The sequence below is a fragment of the Tenrec ecaudatus genome, chromosome 18 (genome assembly GCF_050624435.1).
Source record: "Tenrec ecaudatus isolate mTenEca1 chromosome 18, mTenEca1.hap1, whole genome shotgun sequence".
Taxonomy (NCBI): Eukaryota; Metazoa; Chordata; class Mammalia; order Afrosoricida; family Tenrecidae; genus Tenrec; species Tenrec ecaudatus.
The window spans coordinates 46,503,707-46,528,641 of NC_134547.1; the positions used below are offsets into that span (position 1 = coordinate 46,503,707).

Genomic DNA, 24,935 nt, shown 5'->3' on the forward strand with positions numbered 1-24,935 from the left:
CATACATAGGTAAGAGAGAGCTTTATGTCAAGAAGTAATTCTAGATCAAGCAAACATCCCAGCCCAGTCCAGATCAAGTCCCTATTTCTGATACTTGTCCAAAGGGTGCAAAGTCCTATGGATCCAATGGCGGTGAACGCATCACAGGGCTCTGGTTAGTCTCAGGAAGGTGAAGCCAGAGAGTGAAGAAGGTGCCCACCTCCAGGAAGCAATTTGTCTCAGTGGCACCTCCAAATGAGGTCATCTAACTGCGACCCGATTGACAGATAAACGCCACTTGTATCTTCTTACAGGTGGCATGCTGGCACAAGAAAAACTAGCTATCACAAGCCCTAAATCCATTTATATGTCGCAGTACAAAGGGAGCTGCCATTGATTCTTTCCAACCATTTTACCAGGAATATAAATAACAAGGCAGTCGCCAACTAGAACGTAGATGGCAGCTACTCTCCTGGCAAGTTATGGGCATGCCCTTAATGGATATTGGGGTACCGCGGTTTTATGATCCTGATTGCTTTAGTTGGAGCGCTCTTAACCAATCCTGTAAATTCTCCGGTCTAGCATAATGTGTATGACTCCATTCCTGAAACTGTGATGTCCTGAGACTGCCAATTATGCTTTTGTGAATTCCCTTTGCCCTCCCAGATTCCATTTAAATGGATGTGTTTCTGTAAATCTTTGGGCACCATGATGTGAATGGTCTCCCTCATCCAGATAATGTGTCTTTGTTTGGTCTATGTCCTGTTTAAGACTTCATAAATGTTCTCCTTAAATTATATTTGCAATCCGGGGTCTCCACTCCACCCCCAAAAAACAACAAAAAAACACAAATGCATAGTTGGCAGGATGAGGGTCAGATTCCCTGGTTGGATTTCCAGAGGGTTGAAGAATTGGCATCAGAGAAAAGAATGTTTTACACCACATTTCCATGAACCCTGAGAGACTCCACAAGGTGAATACTCTTGGATTTAGGGACACGTTTTTGTTTTTTTTAATTTCTTCCCCAGAAACTCTGTTCAATCTTGCTGTGTGTTTTTTCATCTGTGGATTACTAAACCTTTGTTCCTTTTTCTCTCTCTCTCTCGCCTCTGACTACCTTCTTTACAGTTTGTTCTTGCTTTCCAATATATATGCCTAGGATTGGGGTGACATTAAGAATTGTTGGAAACAGTGGTTCTCAACCTGTGGGTTGCAACCTGTTTGGGGGAGTCAAACAACCATTTCACAGGGGTCACCTAAGACCATCGGAAAACATCTCCGATGGTCTTAGGAATGGAGACACCGCTCCTCTATCCGTCTCCAGGTGGGTCCCACATCCACGTACCCAGTGCGAAGACTCTTACCCATGCTACACCATACTTCAGGACAAATTTTCACTTATTTGTCCTTAGAAATAAATATTTCACAATATATAATTGCATATTGTTTTTGTGATTAATCACTATGCTTTCATTATGGTCAATTTGTAACAATGAACATACATCCTGCCTATCAGATATTTACATGACGATTCATAACAGTAGCAAAATTACAGTTATGATGTAGTAACGAAGATGACGTTATGGTTGGGTCACCACCACATGAGGAACTGCCTGGAAGGGTTGCGGCGTGGGGGAGGTTGAGAACCGCTGCTCTGGAATATGGTGCTCTGCTGCGGTGTTCAGCAGAGGGAATTCCTATTTTTGAGCAGCTCTGGAGTGTGTTGTTTTGCGTACAGTGGGGATGCTGACGTGTACTGCATCGCTGCCGCTGCCTGGATTTTTATGCAGGCTTAGGGTAAAATCACCCAGAGCAGAGGGGAATAGGTGTCAGTTATCCCACTGTCTTGAGCACACGTCGTCTCTCTTGGTAAGATGGAATGCCTCCTCTCTTCCCATGCAATAGAGACTGGCATTCAATAATCAAGGGTCCTTTTAGAACATAGGGTCCCAAACTTATTTGGCTTACCACCTGTAATAGTCTGGGTTACTTTAAAGAAACAAATCCACAGAAACTCATGTATAAGAGAGAGTTTTATATAAAGGCTAAGTGCGCATCAAGAAAACACCCCAACCCAGTGCTGCTCAAGTCCCACAAGTCCAATATTAACCCATATGCCCAACACCAATCCACAAAGTCCTCCATCTCACAAAACAGACGCAATGACGCCGACTGCAGGAGGAAAGCCGAGTCAGTGAGTGCGTAAGCATCTCAGCGCTGGCAGGGGTCTCCATACGGCTGCTCCAGCACCCAGGGCTGCATCGGGGTAGGTCCATGTGGCTTCTCCTTAGGGATGTCTTGCAGGAAGTGAGCCTTGCAAGCAAAAGCAGGGAACTGCTAAGGCAGCTGCACCCTGGTCCGACCACCAGAAAGCAAGAGACCCCGAAGACTCGAAAGGCGAGGCTCACTGAGCCATTTATCCCTCTGCCATTCAATTAACCCCACATGTGTTTATCAGCCAGGTTGGCACAATAAACTAACTCACCACCCCCTTTTCAGAAAAAAAAATTACTCACCAGCCCCCTGATGGTTAAAACTTTTGTACAATAAATACAAGGGACTATCCCCCTTAGGACTATGGGCTCTTTGGGGATGATTTTGCCCGTAATCAAGGACACAGTGCAGATGATCTGCTCTTACCAGTCCCCTGGATTGTTGCAGCGCCCCCCAGGGGGTGGTATGGCCTGCTTGGGGAAACACTGTTTTAGACCAGCCCTGGCAACCTGTGGAGAACATTTTCAGTAGTAGTTTAAAATGGGTGTAGCTAACCGAAAGAGCTTTGTGGACCTGCCCAAATTAAAAAACATATTAGGCTGAGAAAAAAGGACTGATCTTGTAAGCTTGTAGTCCACCAGACTAAATCAAGACTTCTAGAATTCTAGAAGGTAGCAGGGTTCGTGAATTACAACTGATCCAAAAACCATATTAGTTCCTCATTTTTCTGTGTGTTTTAAGAGTCTATGCATTTTATATCAGTAACCATTTTTGCAATTTCTCCTAAATTGTCTAATGGGTTAGATATTATGGGTTGGACAAAATATTTTTTTCTAATTGAATACCTTTATTAATAAACTTAGCAAAACTTTATAAAAACTGTGACTAGAGAAGCTAATGAAATTTAAGCTATAGTTTACAAAACAGAATGAAATTAAGCTTTCTACTAGGTCTCCAATAGGAATAGCTTTGTTTCTTTATAGGTAAGCAATGCAGTGCCCTTGTTCCTTTACATCTTGAGGGTGTATAGAATGTAGATAAAGACAAACACCTCATAGTACTTATCATTCTTTAGATGGAGACCTTCAGATCTTCATCTTACATGTATTTTCAGACATTTGACTTAATTTTGTTACTATTTCTGTTCTATGTCTGCCTTCCATGGAATTCAGGGTAACCCACACAAGCCATTTGTTGGTTTTTTTTAAGGTTGGGCTGGAAAAACAACTCACCAAACCAAACCTAATGCATAAAGGCCACTAGAAATTTGAAGTATGGACTAGAAAAGCCAGTAGGCCAGTTTGCTCTCAGCCTTGTGGTGTGTTAAAGAATTCAATCTGATTAAAGGAACAGACTAAAAAAAAACAAAACAGGAAAATCAGGCTAGTCACTTGAGTCCAGAAATGTCAGTAATCATTTCATCTCTGTGTTAGTCTGTGTTGACTAGAGAAACAAATTCATGGACACTGATATGTGTATAAGAGAGGGTCTTATACAAAGAGTAATTGTACATTAAGAAAGCATCCCAACCCAGTCCATTCAAAGCCCATATGTCTGATACCAGTCTATAAAGTCATCTTCAGACTCACAAAACACATGCAATGATGCCAGGTGTAGGATGGTCACAGGCCAGGGGGTAGAAAGTCTATGCTCGCCTGATTCCTTCCCAATCCCCTCTATGTGGCCTACGCAGTCATGGGAGGCACAGCCCCCGGTCCCTGCCTGGCTACCTAACAGTATGATATCTATATTGTTTGATTAGACCAATGATTCTTACTAGAATTATCAAATGCTCCATGAAAGATACTTAAAATGCTCCTCTGGAAGCTAATATGCTGCGTCTGAAGTGGACTATAGACATACATCGCATAGATACGAATTTAAAAATATATATGCTTTAATTTTTTTCAAAATGATTTATTGGGAGCTAAGACAGATATCCTATCATTCCATAGTTCAGTCACATCAAGCTGTGATGTGCAGTTGCTAACACGATCAGTTTCAAAACATTCTCTTTCTTCTGAATTGCCACCCCCCTCTACCCTCCAAGAACCCTCGTTCTACTTGCGGTCACTATAAGTCCCTCGATCCTGGATTTCAAATACAGGAAAAACAAGTCACAAAAATGCAAGGAGGCTCCCTCAATGACACAATATATCGGAGGTAAATCCCAATGTGGAAAAACAACCAAGCAAGCGAGCACACTGCATTCATGAGATCTACACTGGCAATAAATAATCCTCCAGTGATTTCCCTCTATCCATAATGGAGGGCTGGGAAGAAACTGGTTACCAAGCAGAGTATTGGGAGATGACAATAGGAGATCAAAATGATAAACCTGACTGGAACGATTAAAATCTTATAAATGGGTTCGAGCTCACATTCAATTTAAGCCCCAATATGAGAACAGTTATTTCTTATGAAGTGCCCATGATCAATACTTGTGTTGGGTGGCACAACAGGGCCCACGGGTTGTTCATCTACATGCCAAGCACACCCGCCCCCCCACAGGAAGTTGGAACCTGATAAAGGTGAAAGGGCATGTGCCAATTCAGGGCACAGAGTCAGGGGACGTGGCACATACAACCTAGGTGGTCACTACACTGGATTGGCCCAGTCTAGGCCAGGTGGGCTTAATTCAGCCAGTGAGGTCAACCAATACCATTGATCACACCTCCCCACGGAAAGCCTCAAAAATGCCGGACCGGAGACCACCCTCTCTTTTCCAGCTGCCCCTGTGCCTTCTGCTCACTTGGGCTTCAGCCAGGCCACCACGTGGGTGTGCAGTGCCCCGAGGCCTGTGTTCAGTGACTGTAATGCCCGAAACTTCGTCTCTCCTTTATAGAAACCCACTGGGATCACAAACCAGGCTTCGGCGTGAATTTCTTTCTTGTGCGAAGCCAAGGAGCGAGGCGTTTCCCACCCAAGGAATCTCACACTTGCCCTAGTGACATGATCCCCAAAGCAATGAGGCCTACAAAGTGCAATGAAGAAATCACATGGTGCCCAGCCATTGAGTCGTAGCCAGGGGTCTTCAAGATTTTTCTCAGAAACATGCAGCCATCTACAGAAGGTAGTGACGAGACTCTGTGGAAAATAACACTTCAGGTTATTTGTGATCAGAGGATTTTTAAATCCAGGATGATCTGAGGACTATATTAGAAGTTGAATTTCAGAGCACCGTTTGCTGAAAGCAAATCCAGGTGTGAGTCTACACATACATTCCGCCTCCATCGGATTCTGACCATTTTAGGGCCGTGAATGAACGGCCTGCTCTCAGGCCTGGTGAATTAGAGAGTGGATTGCTGCCACTCCTCTGGGAGGGGTGGCCTCTCCCTCAGGGACTTGCGTGGGCATGCTCTTCATGAGTCATGCCCCTCCTGCCTCGTTTGAATCTTATAAATCCTTCTGTCTAGCATAATGTATGTGTCTCAATCCTGACCTCATTCCTGCTTCTGTCATTCTGCAAGAAGCCTCTCCCACCACTCATGCTTTTGTGAGTTTCCTTTATCCCACCCATGTTCTACTTAAAGGGGCCCTGGTGGTGCAGTGGTTACACATTGGGCTGCTAACTGCAAGGTCAGCAGTTCAAAACCACCAGCTGCTCCTTGGGGAAAAAATGAGGCTTTCTACACCCACACAGAGTTACAGTCTTAGAAACTCACAGGGGCAGGTAAACCCTGCCCTATTGGGTCACTATGAGTTGGCATGGACTCGGTGGCAGTGAGTTTGTTTTTGTTTGTTCCTTCCTAATCGGGCACGTCTCCATAAAACCTGAGCGTCCTCGTGACCTTGTGCTAATGGTCTCCCTCTTCTGACGATGTGTCTTTGTCTTGTCTGCGTCCTGTTTGAGTATTCATAAATGTTCTTAAATTCTATTTGTGATTTGAGGTGTCTCTTCTCCCCTAAAACAAGCTGCTCAGAAAAGGATCATATTAGAAGGTTTTAAATAGAGTGGGAGAAAAATGCAGAACAAAACTCAAAATCATAATAGGTTTATTGGACATGTTAGGTTTCTGGATTGGGAAACCTCTGTTCTTGGCTTCACCTCGCTCAGAGTTAAGGCAGCAGAAGCCCTTTTTGTAATCCAAGCGAGTTTTATGGGGGAAAGGGAAAGTTTCAGGTATTGGTCATGGAAAGGCACACACTATTTCTAGAAAGTGTGCCAGGCTGCGCTGAAACCGCGCAGAGTTTGCAACTGGGCATGAAACACCACATGGAAAGAATCCCTGAATGGGGAGCGGAAACCCACACACGCAGAAAGGGGGAGTCCCCGGTGGCCAAAGAGGGCATTCAGGACTGTGCTCCCTGCCTTGGTTCCATGCGGCCTACTGGCTGGGGGAGGCGTGGTTGAGGGAGTTGACTGACTTCTTTGACTGAATGAAGCATACCTGTGTGATGTCAGGCTCATAGATAGCTTTAGGCTTAGGTTGCACCTGTGCAGGGGAGCTTAGTTTGCACATGCACAGTTCCGGATTTTCACACAGGTGTCCAATGGCTTGCTTAATTTCTCTGCAATGCCTCTGTTGTGGCCCCACACAGGCACTGGGGGGATAATTCCTATTCAGTCCCTGTTCTGGCTACTTAATTATTGGGATAGAGACTGATGGTATAAACACACAGGGCTGAATGGGCAGCTTGTCCAAAGTGAGCCAACTCACCAGACAGGGTTGGAAATGAAAGTGAGAGTATTGACTGAACACTAGGAGCCTGGTGGCCTAGTGGTTTACGTGTTGGGTTTTGAACTGCAAGGCCAGCAGTTTGAAACCACTAGCTGTTCCACAGGAGAAACATGAGACTTTCTCATCCCGCAAAGAGCTCCAGTCTTGGACACCCATAGGGGAAGTTACCCACTGTCCACGTTAGATTCACTATGAGTTAGAATTGATCCGATGGCATAGAGTTTGTTTTATTTTGACCTAGGGAGTAGACCCAGTCCATACACATCGATTTTCTCGACAGCAAGTTGAGGGTTGCTTTATGGACAGGGCTCAGGGAAAGGGGTCTTCTGGGGGAGTCTGGCCTTCCTCACAGGCAGATTGTCCTCTTTGCTTACAAGAGGAGCCTCTACACTGTAGCTGCAGGCATCCTTTCACATCCTCGTCTGGTGGAGAGGAGTCACTTTGGCTTCGAAAGAGAAACTGCTGGTTTGTTAGCTTTTCCTGCATTACAACAGAATCTCAAGACTGAAACAGGAAACGCTGTGCCCCAGGTCCAGCTGGGGCATCCTCAGGACCCGAGACCTTGGCCCTTCAGGTCTGGAACTCAGCTTACCCCTGCAGCAGAATAATCCACCATTGAAGAGCAAAACATGGCAGCAGTTTCCCAAGGGCAAAGTTGGGCGGGTTAGGCAGGAAGGGGGCGCAGAAAGAGGCAGGAGGGAGGCAGGGGGGGGCAATTGATTGCACATTGAGCAGATTGCAGTCAATGGGTTAGCAAAAGAGGTGTACACCTAGCTGAATGCGAAGCTGATCTGCTTTGGAAACATTCACCTAATTTACAATTGATTTCTGTTTAATTTAATGAGTTTGGGGAGGGGGGAGCTTAATGTTGCTGCATCAATGTTTCTTCATGGTATCATGCTGAGAAAACATCACATCTATTCTGCTTGCTTCCCTGTTGCCTCCAAACCTCCATGAGGGGTCAGTGTGTAACTCTGAAAATTTTCACGTGGAACAACGAGTCCTTCCATAAAACATAATGAAGGTAGTGAAATGTTTTCCCCATTCGTTGCTTTGGGCCCTCCCAGAGGCACCAGTCACCAAGTCACTGCTCCCGGTTGTCCCTCCCCAGGTTACTGCGAACGTCACGTGATGAGAGCGTGACTGTGAACGTTGCCTGGTTCTCTGGAGAAATAACAGCTTCTGCATCTATGCCATTTGGCCAAGAAAGATGCAGAACAAAGCAAAGCACCTGGTTTGGTGTACCATGGCTCTTTCCTAACGAGGCACGTAGAAAAACATCCCAAATAAATTGTGATTTATCGTGCGTGTGCTAGGACAGTACTACTTATTTAGAAAGATTTGCGCCAACATTTTTAATAAAATGAATAGACATTGCGTCCACGATTATCTGTACTTTGAATTCACGTCACCAGTGTTCTGGTTCTTCCTACAAAAAGACAGGATGACCTTGAATTCCATTCCAGTGGCAATTAAGAGAAAATCTTGGAAGGAGAAAGTGGCATCAGTTTCTTTCCATGTTCTTGCAGCTTAAATGTTTTTAGATTTAACTATTTACCTCTCTTTCAGAAATTCAAAACTACCTTCTGAGGAGCTTTGGATTCAAGGCTCATTTCATTTCTTTTTTCTGTTTTTTCTAACATTGAGTTTCTCATAAAAGTTGTTGATGATGCCCTGGTCACCCTAGCAGTGAAAAAAAAGCAAAGAGCTTGATTGTGACTTTGTTGGTGCTGTTGTTGTTTTAAAGGACTGTTGCGGGCTTTGCAGCCAGTGTTGGTCTCCCGTGTGGATCCAGATTCTCGAAAAAACACAATAAATGAAATAATAAAGCGAGCAACATCAGGAGGGGAATGGCCGCAGGTAAAACACGGAGTAAAATGTTCATTCAAATCTTCTGAGAGTCGATTCTTGTGCATTTGGAACTCCTGCTCATTTGGATCCAGAGACAGCAGTGTATTGGACACCCCGGCTGGGTCTCTTTGGTATAATCGGTGCAAAATAGTTGTAATAGGACTAAGAAGTCTTCTTCCCCACGCGGTGCCCCATGGAGATAAATATCTCATTCTTTTCCACTCGCCTAACGCCGAACCGCTTTTTACTTGCATCATATAAAAGAATTCTCTACTTCTAAGTCCAAGTGGCTTTACTGGAAAGGTGCCTAGGATCTTTAATCTTAATCTGAAGTATGTTTCGAGCGTGTTTTTCAATTCAGGACATACCCAAATCACCTGTAGAACAAACTGCAGCTGTCCACCCTCATCCCCCCCCCTATAAGTCCAAGGATGTGGGAAGGGGCAGCAGCGAAAAAGCCTTGTGGGTGACTCACTTCCTTATGCCGCGGTCACTGTGTTCTCCAGCAGAACTAGTGGGATTGCAAGTGTCCACCCATGCTGACATGGACCGGTGAACTCAGAGGAATTTGCATAACCTGAAGATTTTAGACACTAAGCCATGCCAGGAATGCTGTAAACAGCTGGCATGGTTTATGTTTCTCTTTGTATCTAAGGAGTATATCTAGGCATGGCAGATGGGAAGTCACAGGTAGACACCTGCCAGGTCATTTTACCCGGAGAAAGAAACTTCATGTCAGAAGTAGAATGAGCTGCTTTGGTTGGATGCCTTTCCTCGAATTTCCAGGCGTTGGCTAGTCAACCACTTGGGGGGGATATTGTAGAAAGAATTCAAGCATCCGAGATGTGATGCGACCTTCGATGCCCCTTCTAGCTGTAAGAGTTTATGATTCACGTTACATACGTCCATCCTAAATCGCATCACTATAGCATTTCTACCGAACAAATAATGTTTGTTGTTATATCCCATTGCCATGCGAACTCGTAATCATTTAAACTGGAGGTTGGAATCCTACCTCTTCGTCCTTCTTATTTTACCACTTGCCCGTTATTATGGCACGTTAGTGTATTAATGCGTTTCATCTCTAATTAGTATAAAGTACACATCACTGACCGCTGTGAGCGCAAGGATTTTCTCTTTGACCTTTATATATACACGTATTCATTTGCTCACCACTAATTTCTTCAAACCTCATCAAATCCACTTGCTATTTGACTCAGTTAAAGGGGAAGCAACTGTACTAGACATCTTACACGTGGGAAGCATAGGATGTACGTTAGCAGCTAAACACGCCTTCTAAGGGAAGAGATTAAGTTGCATCCCATAGGTCCACTAGTTCATGTTAGCAGAAAGCAAATTGTGAGCATTTCCTCCGCTCTCCTCAAGACCTCTCTGAACTATATCTTACGGGAGTAAGGGTCTTTAAATGGGGAGCAGGCAAACCCAGAGGCCATGATTGCGTTTAGGATGTATAGCAGCCGAATAAAGGATTCAGTGAGGCTAATGTACACTCAGACCAGGGTGTAAGGATTCCATCTTCTTTACACTTTTCATAGACCTTGATAATATCAATAAGAAGCAAGTCTGTTCTCTGGTTATTTTATCAACCAGACACATTACTTCTAAAGTCGAGCTGACTGTAGCAGTTCCACCATCATTAGACTCAAGTGCGACGCTTTTGTGACGTGCTTACTTGTTTTGAAAGAATTAGCGGCTCGATGTAAAGTCATAAGAAAATGAGTCAAGAAGTGATCTCCTAATTAGACTGAAATATTAAATCTGTTCCTTTCTTCCCAAGATACTTGTTTTCCCAGAGGGCACTTGTACAAATCGTTCCTGTTTGATTACTTTTAAACCAGGTGAGAAAAAATTAAATTATCTATTATGGGAGATTTCTCGAATGTTTCCCAGTAATACACAAAAATAACTTCAAGTGGCCCTGAACACCTTTCTCTCTCTCTCTCTCTCTCTCTCTCTCTCTCTCTCTCTCTCTCCTGCTAAAAAGTTTTTAACACTGTGAAACCACTTATTACTTTACTTTCTCATTTGCTATCATAATCTTCCCTGAAGGGCCCTCTCCCCTTGGGTCCCATGTCACCAAGTAGAGAACCCACTTCTTTACCTTTATGGGGTCTCGGGATGCTTTCTGACGGCCACCTCTCATAACATATGGCATTGGAATGCAGCCTCCAGAGCCACTGGCACTTTAAGATGACTTGGTGCTGGCCGCTAGAGTGTTCAGACCCAACAACATGACTCACAGAGAGGGGGTGGTGATGCAGCTTGGCTTCAAGCATTTGGATTCCTCTAACTTCTCTTTGCCTTGCTTTTGTTACTCCTCCCTCCATCTGCTAACCACATGGCCAGCAGTGTGAAACTACCGGCCGCTCTGCAAAAGAAAACTGAGGCTTTCTACTCCTGTAAAGATGTACAGTCTTGGAAACCCACGGGGTAGTTCTGTCCTGACCTATAGGGTCACTGTCGACTTGATAGCAGGGGATTTGCAGTTTTGTGTCAAATCTAGGCATTTGAAAGTTAAATAAAAATAAAATAAAACTAGAGTGGGGACATAAACACCTATTTCAAGTGTCTGAGACACAGCATTTAAAAGTTTGTTTCAAACATCCTGAATTTTTTAAATCCCGGATTTCGGTAAATGGTAGAATTGGCCAAAATGTAGAAAATGGTATCGTTTACTCTTGGATTGGCCCATAGCCTTCCTTGCAGGTGAACTCGCATTAGCAGGAAGAGCATGCTCTGACATGTCATTGTGCTTACAGGAGCCTTCATTCCTGGGGCCCCAGTGCAACCGATCCTCCTCCGATACCCAAACAAGCTGGTAAGCATGGCGTTCCACCGTGGCAGCCTGCCAGGCTTCCCAAACAGCATGATCCCTGGGACCCTGTCCTAGCGTAGTAAGGTGTGAGGAGACCATTGGGAAGACTCCTTCAGCTGGCTCTTTTTGCAAAAGAGGCTCTGTTTGGTAATGCCCTATTAACTGATATTAGGCCAGTTGTCAGGATTCTGTAGCACAGTTCCGGAGGCCCCTCTGTGCCCACTATGTTCCAGAGTCAGGGTCTCATTAGGACGGACAGTAGAGAGCTGGCATACATTTGTGATTCTCAGTCCAGAAAGGTAATTTGGCAATGACAGATGATGACTAGTTTAGTACTTAACTAGCTGGGTTGCTCTTGGCAAGTAGCTTATCTAAACCAACAGGATTGGACAAGAAATGAGCGCTCTGTATAAAGTCCTGAGCTAGCTCACAGAACAGTCTCTGTCCCCTCCAGTTGGGTTCCTTGTTGCCCTCTGGATGTTGGTCATGCCACCATTTTCCTTTTCCCTTGCTTTTTAAGGGAAAAGGAACGCAATGGTTCTCCAACGAACTTTATTCTCTAGAGCAGTGGTTCTCAGCCTTCCTCATGCCGCAACCCTGTCATGAAGTGGTGACCCCCCCCCAACCATAAAATTATTTCCGTTGCTAATTCATCACTGTCATTGTGCTGCTGTTATGAATCGGGCGACATCCAAAGGGGTTGCGACCCACAGGCTGAGAACCGCTGCTCTACCGAAGGGACACAGAGAGTCGTTCCTCATCGGGGCCCACACCTTCAGCAGTTAGAGTCCATCCGAATCACTTCCGAAGGAAGGTGGGCGGTCTGCTGAGAAACTAGCCCCTGACAACACCGCGAAGCCCAGCTCTGCTCCTGGACGCCGGAGAGCACTGTGGTCAGGACTGAGGCCATGGCCACTGGAAAAGTATCATCTGGGAGACGAAACATAAGACTTCCCTACAGTTTAACTTTTTACTCAGTGGCTAGTTTCTCAATCTTGGGCTTTCCTAATAATAAAAAAGGGAATTAAAGAAAACTGCAGGGCATGTTTTTGGTCCAAGGTTTAAAGATTATCTCAGAACAATAGTCTTTTGGAGTTTGCCCAACTTCAATGGCTCCCTAAAGTCTGGATTCCCAGAGAATTTGCAATTCTGAAGCCTTCTTTAAACCAAGCATGGTACTCTTTCCAGAATTAGCTGGTGGCGCTCTCAGATGCTTGGTGGACCCCTAACTGTAAAGTTGGCATTTCCGGCCCACCAGCCGCTCAATGGAAGGAGGATCGTGCTGGTTGCTCACTTAAGGACTTCCAGCCGCAGTCAGGAACCCTGCACTGGCAGGGATTGAGGGCAATGAGTTAGGTTAAGTTTGAGATGTGATCGGATTGACAACAGCCCACTCAAAGATTCCGTAGAAAGGGAGAGGGTCATGAGTTTTTATGACTGGGGAAGGGACAACCTGAGGAAGATGAGAATGATTACACAAGCTGAGTATAATCACGGTCACTCAATGGCACAGCCACAGCCTGACGAAGGAGTGTGCACGCGTTCTAGTGTGTTTTCAACAGCATCAACACATGAAAATAAAAGAGAAAAAATTAGACAATTACAATGTACTCATTATGCTTCTGCCGATTGCATTGCATTGACCATGCATTCAAAATCCCTCGATGCTCTACGATTTCAGTCTGTACTCCCAAATAATCCTTTTTTCCCTTCGGAACTGACATATTTCTCGTCAGCCAATGATCCACATCTATTCATGTTAGGAGAGAGCAATAGCCAAGTATGCACAGTAGTGAAAGAAAACAGTTAAAAATTTCAGAGCAACTTATTTCCAGATCTTTCTGTGTATCTGTGAAGCCACGCATTCAAGATCAACTCATTGCTGCTTGATACTAGAACCGGCGAATCCTATTCTTTAACAGTAATAACATACACGTTGCTCTTCATCCGGTGAGGGGGGACATACATGAACATAAATATTAAAAATAAGCTCTCTCTTTCCTGTCGTCCACTGTTTTCCAGACCAACACTTTATTTTGTTGTTGTAGGACACTGTGACCTGGACGTGGCAAGGATATACCTTGTAAGTTATGTATGTACATTTCTGTTTAGTGAAGATGGCAGGCGGTTGGTTGTTTTAAAAACAGGTCTGTTCTGTGAAGGCGAAGACAGAACAGCATTAAACCTCATAACCGACAAGTCTCTGGAGAGAGCCTCACTTTCATCTCTGGGATCTCGAGAGGGGCTCTGTTCTTGATGAGCATGCTCCCATGGTGTGTTCTTCTGGAACATTCTAACGGTTTTGTTCGCACTGATCTTAACTTTGATTCTGTAGTTTCATTTCCGGTGCAGGTTTATTACCTAATGCCTCCATCATCACTTTTCTGTGTTGGTTTGAACAACCCAAAGCAACTTAGTCATGTAGCCTGAAATAGTTAAAATGCGTCTGACTTGAGCTGAGAAAATAGCTCACCAAGCTTTCAGTTCCGTTCTTGGGTTAAAAAAGCAGGGGATCAGCAGTTTCTATAAGCTCTTAAGAAAGGACGGGAATACAGTTTCATTGTTAAGCAAGCCAGAGTGAAGAGTCTCTAAAAAGAACAGAATGGGTCGAATCTTCTTTTTCCTTAGGTACATTCTTTAATGCGTTCCCCTTCGATAAGTCTGCACCCATTTAGTTTTGGAGAGAGCCAGGTGAGACATCTGGATTGGAAGACTTCCCCCGAGGACTTAACCAACGGTGCCTTTTTTTTGGGGGGGGGTTATATAGAGCGAGCAGACAGCATAGGGGACGGGTAGATGATTAGCACTTAACATATTTCAAGGGAAGTCATCATTGCTTCCGTGGTTGTCTTTAGATACCTCTGAGATAAGCCAGCCAACTTCCAAGCAGCAGAGTTGTTTTGTGAGATTGCATCCTGATTTTTTGCCATCATGGTGTGTTTACTCACAAAATCACCGAATCCATTTAACTCAAGTAGGTAACTGACGTGGGTTGAACATTACCAGGCACGAGACCTTTTTGGACCTGCTATGCTTCAGTCCTTGGTGGTTGAAATTAAAGCGGACCTACCCCAAATAAAGAAAAGTTACAACACGGTTATCAAAACCTTATATTACAGTCGACACTAGCTCAATGAATGAATTTTTTTTCTAGAGCGTCAAATCGTGGGGAAGCATGGGTATGAATTCCTTGTTGTAAGATTTATCAACGGGAAGGAAGCCCGATGGTGTAGTGGGCCATTCACAGAACTGGGGGCCACAGCGTCTCCTCTGGAGGAAGATGAGGGTTTCTGTCCCATGAAGATTTCAAGTCTTGGAAGCCCGAAGGGCTTGTTCTACTCTGTCCTGTAGGATCGCTAGCGTTCAGGATGGCAATGAGTTTATTTCCCTGTTGTCTGTGGTCTGCTCCGTGTGCTTGGTAGCACTGCATCTTTTACTGGAAGTTCATTTTCTTCATTACCTTGGCTCCTAGTGCCCTCTAGACTCAGAAGTCTGTGGTAGACATTTTAAACCAAAGGGTTTGAAACACCTAAGGAAAAGGGACGGCTGTGGAGAAGTTGTTTCCGGTCCGTTGGGATTATCTGTGGAGTGGAGGACAAGGCAAGGGTAGTGAGATTTTATAAGTGCTTTTGTTTTCTTCAACCCATTCTGAATTTACAGAAGACAGCATGCTGCTCATAAATAATTGAATGCTAATACCCAACGAAAGTAATTCAAAAGCAGTTTACTTTATGGTGGTTAAAATGGATTAGCTTTGTTTGCTTGACGTCCGTAACTGCAGATTTTTTCGCCTTTCAGATGGAAAGTTTGAGAACTGACTTTTCTATTTTTACGCTTTATACTCTGTTACAGAAACCTCCAGTTTCTTAAATTCTGTTCCCCAAGTTCTCTGATTTCCTGAATGCTCGTGTTTCCTAAATTTCTTCTTTTCATTAAATTCCTTGTTTAAAATTCTAATCTTAACTAAGTCATTGTGACTGATATTTACAGATTAAATATATGTTAATTTCTTACTGGGGAGCAGGGAAGATTGGTTAGTTGTTTTTTTAACCATATACGTTAATACACTTTGCCTGATTTCCAAGTCATCGGACTAAATCAGGGTAAACTAAAATGCCATGAAAATCTTGTCCAGGAACGCTAAGGATGACTTGGAAAGCTACAAGCGGGAACAACAATCTCACAAAGAATCTTTGAAAGTGTTGGTTAACCGCCTTAAAGAAAGCCTTTGTCTAGGTTTACAATGAAACCTGAAACTTTTCAGAAAATTTCCACATAACTAAAAGCATTATTCAGTACAGAGACAATTAATGATAATTTTTTTTGATGGTGGGGGACTTTGTAATATCAGAAAAGACTTTAGCAATGTCATATTCCACTCTGCAGTTTGCTCCTATACAACTTTTATATCCATACCTTAAACTCCAGCCTTGGAGATTTCTCTAGGGAATTAGACCTCTGAGTCCCCGTTGTCAGGGAGACCTCAAATTTGGGGTTTAGTCTGCAGAGAGGCAGCTCTGACTCACAAAAACATTGCTGGTGTTGCCTTTGATGTTGTAACTTTCGGTATCAAGAAGGGCCAGAGAAGCCCAAGAAGGTAAAGTTTCAATGTGACATTTAGAAAGCAAGAGCTGGGTGAAGTGTGACGGGAGGGGGGGGGGGAGGTGTTGTGTGTGGAGGACGTGTCCGACAGGCGCACTGAATCCCTGTAGGTGATCCCCTTGGGCTCAGAAAGAGACACCGCTTCCTTTTGTTTCTCTTCAGCCTGCAGCTCTGCGTGCTGACTTTCTGCCAGCCCTTCACGAGGGTGGAAGTGGAGGTAAGTGAGGTTGCTGGGGAAGTCGAGACCTGGCCTTTCTTTCCTCTTTGAATTTCCAGGCTCGGGTGGCCTGCTGGAGAAAGGTCAGGACATGGGAAAGCCCTGGATCTTCATAAATCGGGTGCCTAAACCAGGCTGTCTGCATCTAGCCCTTGGAGCTGAGTTACCAAGCACCCCCTAAGCTCTAAACACCATTTTTACATTCCAAAAGGCACTTGTGCCTGTGGCGTTAGTCATTTCTACACACCTTCCTTTAAAGAAGCTCCAAGTCCGTGACAGCCGTCACCGTCTGAAAGGGCCATCCTGCAGCGGTGGCTCTCGGCTTGTTGTGGCATACCCTTGGCGACATTTTCACGTCCCCAACAGGAGAGCCCCAGGAGCGGAGAGAGCCGTGCAGATCCCGTGAATGCTCAGAGATGCGCCTTGGGGTGCGGAGCAGAGACCGAGAGCTCCGAAGCCCTTGTGTATGGACTGAATCCTGCAGGTGGAACGCGTGGGAACACTTCACCTGGGCAGCCTCTAGGGTGGCGTGTGGGGGTAGGTGGGGCCATTAGGAAATTCTGTCGAGATCTAAAGACTAGAGGTAGTTTTTGGATGGTTCAACGTCCACTCTCCGTTTCTGAGTGGGATGCAGAATGCACCTCCGATTCCAGTGTGCTTGCTTGAGAGTGATGCCCTCAGGCAGCTGGGGACAGAGGTCGTCCAGATCAGAGGTCCCCAGATTCTTGCCTGGGCTTCAAGCTGCATCCATGGCTCATATCATGAAACCCTAGCTTTTTAACATGTGTACGTAGATCCTGAATGGGAGCCGTGCAGTAGTGACAGGGCTCTGTCACAGGAATATCATCTCACTCAGCTCTCGTGGCACAGTGGGTTATACGTTGAGTTGCTAACTGGAAGGTCAGAAGTTCGAAACCACCAGCTACTCTGCGGAGGAAAAAAGAAAGCTTTCTACTCCCGCAAAGAATTACAGTCTCAGAAATCCACAGGGGCAGTTCTACTCTGTCCTATAGGGTCACTGTGAGTCAGAATCGACACTGTGGTAGTGAGTGTTTGTTTTTTACTTGGTTTGGAATGCTTAGCCCTTCAGCTAACCTCCACGTTGTCAGCAATACTGACTGCTGTGGGAAGGAAGTAGTAAAGTTGGATTTCAAAACGAGTCTAACCTTCCTAGAAGATGTCTGGAGATTTGCACACATTCCACTTGCTTTGAAAATACTTGCTTATCTTCAGACGCTCCTTTGTAAACCCACACAGCATCTCTCAGAGTGATCAGGAACACGGGTTCTTGGTATGTGTTTAGGTGTCTCTGGAAGAAAATGCATCTGTGGCCTAATACGTGGAGGATGTGCTGGGACCAACAAAATGGGGCAGGCTTCTTTGAGGAGTGTGAGCTCTGGAAATGTTTGCTCACAGGCCGCCTTCACCCAGGCTCTCTCCGTGACCAGGTTTCCATAGGACACACTTCGAGAAGCTCTGGGGGGGCACAACTTCTAAGTCCTCTGAGCCCAGCTCTCCCTAGTTTTACACCGGCACCCATAGTAGTACAACTCTGATTCCTTTTTTGTAAGTTACCAGAACCGCCCATATATGAAACAGCCATCCTATAGTCTCGGCAAGTTTGAAGATAGCGTGTGTGTGTGTGTGTGTGTGTGTGTGTGTGTGTGTAAACTTCCTTTTCAAAATCTCCTTCTCATAGAAAACAAGATGTAGGGACAAAAGTGGACATGCCCCCCTCCTCAGCCCCGCCCTCTGTGATGAAATTACATTACAACAGAGGTATGCAAATTCCTCCTTTTGTACCCCAACTGCTATTACCACATTTCCTTTCCTGGTAGAGACTTTAAAGCAAAACAAAAATTTAAGTTACATTGTTTGCATTCTCCAGCTGTCACCCTTTCGGGCAATGTTTTCTGGCCAAGGAAAGAATCTATCCTTTGTTCCAGAGCTTCCCAAACAAAACGACTTTCAGTTGGATGTGCTTGGATCGAGGGGCCGTGCCAGAGGATGGAGATTTGTAGAGTTTGCATTTCTTATTCTCATGTTGGGGGTAGATCAACTGTAGATCGACTATAGATTCACCCCGAGGACCCCTAACTGAGATTGCTGAATACTTCAATTCACTGATGTTTGGATTTAGCTGAAAAATGTCTCCCATAGGTCTCTGGGCATGAAGTGTACACACAGCCTGGCTCACGGTTTGGCTGAGCCAGGCCTTATCACTGAGGCTCCAGCCTTTCCTCAACATCCGAGGAGGCTCAGCTTGAGCTGGCCCACCTGTGGCTTGGGCAGCAGTCTCAGTTCCTTGGGTTCTTCCAGTTTCAGTTGTCTTGGCTGGTGGTGTAGTGGTTACGCGTTGGTTGCGAACTACAAGGTCAGTATTTCGAAAGCACCAGCTACCCCGCGGGAGAAAGAGTGGGCTGTCTTACTTCTATAAAGAGTTACAGTCTCAGAAACTCGGGGGAAGCGCTATCTAGTCCTACGGGATTGCTATGCGTTGTCCTCGAGGACTCCATGGCAGTGAGTTTTGTGTTTCGGTTGGTTATTCAGAAGCACGCCTCCCCTTTCCTCTGTCTTTCAAATGAATGGGAATCCTTACTGCTGCTTTTAACAGATGAGTGTTTTGATCAATTGGTTACTATTAACCAGTTACTAGTCAATCGATTCCCGCTGAGATGCCCGTGGGTGTCAGCAGAGCTGTACTTCATGGGGTGGCCGCCGGCTGATTTCTGTCGCAGTAGACGGCCAGACCTTTCTTCAAGGTGCTTCTGCTTCGACTCAGACAGTCAGTCTTTGGGTTAGTAGCTGAATGTGCTAGCCATTTGCATCAACCGGGCGTTCTCTTGACTATTGCTGTTATTGTCAGGTGCCGTCAGTCAGTTCGGGCCCCCGGGGACCCTGTGGACAGCAGAAGGACCCCTGCACGGTCCTGCGCCATTGTCCTGCTGGAGCCCATTGATGCAGCCACTGTGTCAACCAGTCTCTCTGCGGATGATCTTATTCCAGGGACTGTGCTCTCCCGGTAGCAGGTCCCAAGTCTCACTATCCTCATGTCTAAGGAGCCTTTTGACTGACTTTAAAAGCCATCAGTGTATTATATATAGCTCAATAACAATGCTTTTGTCTTAGGTACATACTTTGTTTCAGGAAAATTCCTTTGCAAGATCTAAAGTGGCCAGCAAAGGTACAAAATATTTTTTTGTTTTCTCCATTCAGAAAATTCGAAATTTCTGATTTAGGAAAGGAGGGTAATTATGAGGATTATGATCAGTACATATGAGTATATTTTCCCTTTCAAATCTCCAAAGCACTAATGATGTGGGGAAAAGGAAATGCATTTACATAGCTTATTTAAATATCTAAGTATACCGAAATGATTGATAGCTCTGGATCTGAAACGGGCCTTTTAGGAAACCTCATCGCACAAAGGTACACGCGCATAGACACACACTCACACACTTGTAGCAACAGGATTGCTGCTAGAACTTGGTGGGATTCTCAATTTTATAAGTGACAAGAGAAAGTGGTAGTTACTGAGGTTTTTATTTGAGATGTGTCTCCATATTCACCAGACAAAAAGACATGCACTTCCTTAAGGAGTTTTCCTTGTTGGGAAAGTTGGGAAACCAGCATCTTGGCCACAGGGCCCAGAGGGTTTTACTTCCCAGAGGGTTTTACGGCTCACTTGTGTTTTGGCACATGTAATAAGTCCTCAATAAACATGAACTTTTCCCCCTTGTCCTCTGGATGTGTCTGTTCTTTTAGACAGGACACATCAGATGCCTCTCCCAAACCTCTCCCTGTGCTGGTTTCTCTCTTTGAGGATCTAAAGGTAGGAGCATGGGAAGAGCTAGAGCTACCCAGCTATTGAGACTGGCCCTTGACAATACTTTTCTGTTGCTGTGAAAGAAGGAAAGATGGCGAGTACTGTATCGTCTGGCATCCCTCTTTCCTCCTTGTCAGCATCGCTGATGTAGTGAAAAGAAGTGTGCTTGATGGGAGGAGGAGATGGGCAAACCAGTTATACCGGTACTGAGCACTCAGCTAAACAGCTGGCTCTGGATAATGGATAGCAAGCTGGTGTTCAGCTTTAGGGCCAAGGGGCGGGGTGGTGGGGGACTCTGAGGTCAGAGGCCCTGCACTCACAAGGGGCTGGTTTGGGAAACCTGTCAGGTAGCCTCCCTCTCAGCAGGGATGAGCACTTGCAGTACCCAGCGGAAGAATGGTCTAGAGCAGTGGTCCTCAACCTTCCTAATGCGGCAACCCTTTAGTACAGTTCCTCATGTTGTGATGACCCCCAACCATAAAATTATTTTCGTTGCTACTTCATCATTGTAATTTTGCTACCATTATGAATCGGGCGACACCTGTGAAAGGGTCATTCGACCCCCAAAGGGGTAGAGACCCACAGGTTGAGAACCACTGGTCTAGAGGCTTTCTAAGTAGAGAAGGGAATGGAACCGGGCAGCTCATCCCAGGTGCCCTGGGCTGGAAAAGGTCCTTGACGAGGTTCTTTCCAACATGGAACGTGAAGGGCCAGTGAACGGGGGTGAGTGAGTGGAAAGTCTGTCGGCAGCTTGAGAAGCATGGGACTTGTGTCAAAGTCAAGAGTGAGGGGATGGCAGCAGGCCCTGGAGGGGGATAACCAAGGATTGGCCAGCAACAGTGAGCTTCCATCTGAGTTAGGGTCCTCTCCGGTCACCACGATACTGAATAGATTCCACATTGAGAGCACATATTTTGGCACATATGTATAGGTTCAAACAGGGCCAGGGGAGCTCTTCAGGCAAATTCCCACACGCAACACCAACTCTTTTTACAAGGGCACCTGGGCTTCCCCGCATGGTGCAGACAGAGATGGGGCTGCTCTCGGAGAAGTTGCGGTTGAGTCCGCCCAGAGGCATGTTGGAAGAAAGGCCTGGCGGTTGACCTCCAGAAACCATCCATCGGAAACCCTGTGCAGTACAGTCCTCCTCCCACACGCAGGGCTCATGTAGAGGCAGATGTTGCTTTCTGTGGCTGAGGTGGAATGAAGATAACCATCATGAGCCAGGTGCAAACAACCACAAACCAAACCAGCAGCCATCAAGTTGATTCTGACTCAGGTTGTTGTCGACCGGCAGAGGGGACAAGGGGACTTTTTATTAAAATCTCCTCTGAATTGTTTCATGGTCGCCATGGAGACATCCATGAGTGCCAAACCCAGACTCTTCATTACCTTGTACTCTCAGTGGGATGTCCCCCCACCCCACCGCAAGAACTAAATGCCAAGCCAATATGAGAGTTATTAAAAATTATTTTGTGGAAGCGATCACCTGCATGAATAGGAACCAAATCCACAGTCCATTTTGTTATGTTTGGTTAAGAGTGTGGTAATAATTTCGTTTTCACAACACCTCTATGACCCACAGATCAAGTATGTTATAAATGGTCCTTTAGGTTGTTTTTTTTTCCATAAAGAAGACTTATATGGCAAATGAGACTTTAATCTCATATGCTATTTTGTTAGATATTTCAGGAATATGAGACTAGTTTAGCCACACAAATACAGGAGATTTTGCTGGGTCTGGGGGGATGGAAAGTTTGGAAATATTGACTTGCGCAGGTAGTTTTTGTTCCTGGCTATCTAAGGGTATGTGGGGACCTCTGGTGGCTTAATCGGTTTTTCCATCATCAATAACTGCATGCTGAATACCAGGGAAAGAGCCCCGGCAGAGTAATGGATTATGTGTCAGGTTGCTAACTGCATCATCAGCAGTTTGAAACCACCGGGTTGCTCAGAGGAAGAAAGATGAGGCTCTTTCTTCCCATGCAACTTGACAGCCTCCCATGAAGACTTCAGCCCAAAGAGGTGGTTATTCTTCTCTGTGCTGTAGGGTTGGTACAGGTTGGAACCCACTCAGTGGCAGGGAATTTGCTTTCTTGTGGTTTGATTGGTCACGTTGTTGTTAGGCGCGCTCGAGTCGGTTCTGACCCACAGCAACCCCATGCATAACAGAAGGAAACACTGTCCAGCCCTGTGCCACCCTCACCGCTGTTCCTGTGCCCGAGCCCATTGCCCCAGCCTCTGTGCCCATCCTTAGCCACATCGTCCTCCTTTTTGCTGCCCCGCCACTTTACCGAGCGTGATGTCCTTTTCCAGGGACTGGTCTCTCCTGACTTGATGTGGGGATGGGGGCGGGGCTCAAAAAGTTCATGGAAAAATGGAATTAAAGGATAATGAAAATTTTCCATGGAATTTTTTGAAGCTCCCCTCATAGAAAACCAAGACATAGGGAAGGACGCTCACAGATCAGCTAGTCAAAGGTTCCCGTTTGGCAGGAAAGGAGACGGAGATGCAGAACATTTAAGTGACTTTTTCAGGGTCTCAGGGCAGCACCGAGGCAGAAGGCCAGGCCTGGTGTTCTCTCTACAATATGACACAGCCCTCTTGGAAAGGACAGCTGTAGCAGGTGACAACTAAGTGGCATCAATCCATTAGTCAACATTCCCTGTCAATTGGAAAACGCCTTCTGCGTTCACACTCTCCTCTGTCCCCGTATTTTCCATAGTCTTCCCATGTCCCATCTCTGAGTCCCTAGCCTGGTCCTTATGGGTACATTCATCCCCCAACCCCAAAGCTGGGGCTCAGGAATGATAAAGCCCCTAATACGTGCCTAGAACACACAGATACCTAACAGATGGCAGTTATGACTGGCGACTTACCTCCCTGTAGTCCGTGGTCTTTCTGCCCCGAGGCATGGAGAGCATTTGCGGTTGGGACTTTAGGGTTAAGTGCAGTGCGCAGCACATAGTAGGTACGTCATCTCTGTTTGTTGAGTGGAATTGAACCTTAAGATTTTGGGAAAATCTTTCTGAACCTCATTTAAAAAAATTAAAATGGGGAGGATTAATGAAATGGAACGATGCACACACAACACCTGGGATGCTACCTAGTTCCTAGTTATCATTAAATAAATAACAGGAACTGGAGAAATCGCAGCCCTGGGGGTGCCATGGTGAAAGTACTCAACTGCTAACGGAGGGATTAGTGGGAGAGAGCCGCGATGCCCCCTCTCCGTCAAGATCGCAGCTTTTGAACCCAATGGGGCAGAACTGACGCGGCAGCAATGGGTGTGTTTTCTCATTGGAGAAAGCGGATGGAAAGCCTAGTCAGTATCACTAAATGGGATCCTTAGAGTCTTGACCTGTTGTGTTGTGCATAATTGCAACAATGCCAAAAGAAAGTTCTAAAAACAAACAACAACCCCCAAACAACAAAACCATGTTTGGTAAAAAGCAAAAGCTAGAAAGCCAATGTTAAGGGTCAAACATGGCAGAAAAGAAATGTATCAGAATAAGTGGTGAACACTGGAGAAGATAGAGCTAACACTGGACAAGATAGAGAAGACAAACCTCCACCCAAAGACCGACCTCCCCCAGGAAAACCACAACACTTGTAGCAACAGCGGCAGGTGGAAGGGAGTGGAAAGGGCAGTTCTGAAACGAAGGTCTAAGAAGTTAGAACTGTACAACGCCCAGAATTCCCTGATGCACGTGGACGCACTTCTTCCAACAACCCAGGCGAGTTGGGCCTCCTTGCGGAGCTCAGGAGACAGTTGCGAAAACAGAAATGAAGCAGGAGGAGCCCGAGAACAGCCAGGTTTGGAGATAGCGCTCCAGAAGCCACGCCTGGTCCTTTCCCCTGCCACGTGGCAATTCTGCTTGGGAAGGCGGGTTGATGTCGTGATGATGCTGTCATTGGTGGCTGCCATCATGGCGACTCCATGTGCACAGGAGAACCACCGTGGAGGGTTTTCTGGGCTGTGATCCTTACAGGGAGCCCTGGTGGCGTAGAGGTCATGCATTGGGCTGCCAACCACAAGGCTGGAAGTTCAAAACCACCAGGCTCACCTTGGAAGAAAGATGGGGTTGTCTACTCCTGTAAAGAGTTGCCGGCTTGGAAACCCACTGGGACAGTTCTGCTCTGTCCTCTTGGGTCAGTATCGACTCAATGGCAGTGAGTGAGTGTGTGAGTGAGTGAGTGAGTGAGTGAGTGAGTGAGTGAGTGAGTGAGTGTAGTCACACAAACACATCTCCAAGTCTTTCTTCTGAGAAGCCAAGCACCTCACCATTGTTCTCTTGGCCTCCTTTCATGTTATGACAGAGTGTTTTAATGAATTTTGTTAGCATTGAGTACCCTTGGCCCAAGGACTGTTATGGAAGGTATATTTGTCTTTCAGTTTTTGCCTGTTCAGGTACCCGATGAGGAAGAAAAGCGAGATCCTGTCCTTTTTGCCAACAAAGTCCGGAAAATCATGGCAGAGTAAGTTTCTGTATATGATCATAATTTGCAAGTGATTTGAAAATTACTGGTGCATTGCATTTTACATCATTTTAAGGTTCTCCTTGGGGGGCATGCCCTACCACATTTTGGGTAAGTAAAAATAACATGGCCAGGGGTATGCCCAATCAAACACTCGATCAATATTTTCTACGGCTAATAGACGATACTTGCGACTATGGGGTTTATTAAGGAACTAAAAAGATTACAATTCAGGATCAGAAAGGACGC

General features: G+C 45.6%; 1 protein-coding gene across 3 annotated transcripts in view; it reads left to right on the top strand.

Annotated features, from left to right (window-relative positions):
• The window catches only part of LPCAT2 (lysophosphatidylcholine acyltransferase 2), a 92,126-nt gene that overhangs the window by 22,592 nt on the left and 44,599 nt on the right, over positions 1-24,935 (top strand). For 2 of the 3 annotated variants that reach the window (XM_075537979.1, XM_075537981.1), the window contains exons 4-10: positions 8,623-8,735; positions 10,525-10,585; positions 11,507-11,565; positions 13,611-13,645; positions 16,327-16,381; positions 16,748-16,918; positions 24,604-24,686. In XM_075537979.1, coding sequence (XP_075394094.1) covers positions 8,623-8,735; positions 10,525-10,585; positions 11,507-11,565; positions 13,611-13,645; positions 16,327-16,381; positions 16,748-16,918; positions 24,604-24,686 — 577 coding nt within the window. The remainder of the gene's footprint in view (positions 1-8,622; positions 8,736-10,524; positions 10,586-11,506; positions 11,566-13,610; positions 13,646-16,326; positions 16,382-16,747; positions 16,919-24,603; positions 24,687-24,935) is intronic. The other variant, XM_075537980.1, reaches the window with a different exon arrangement.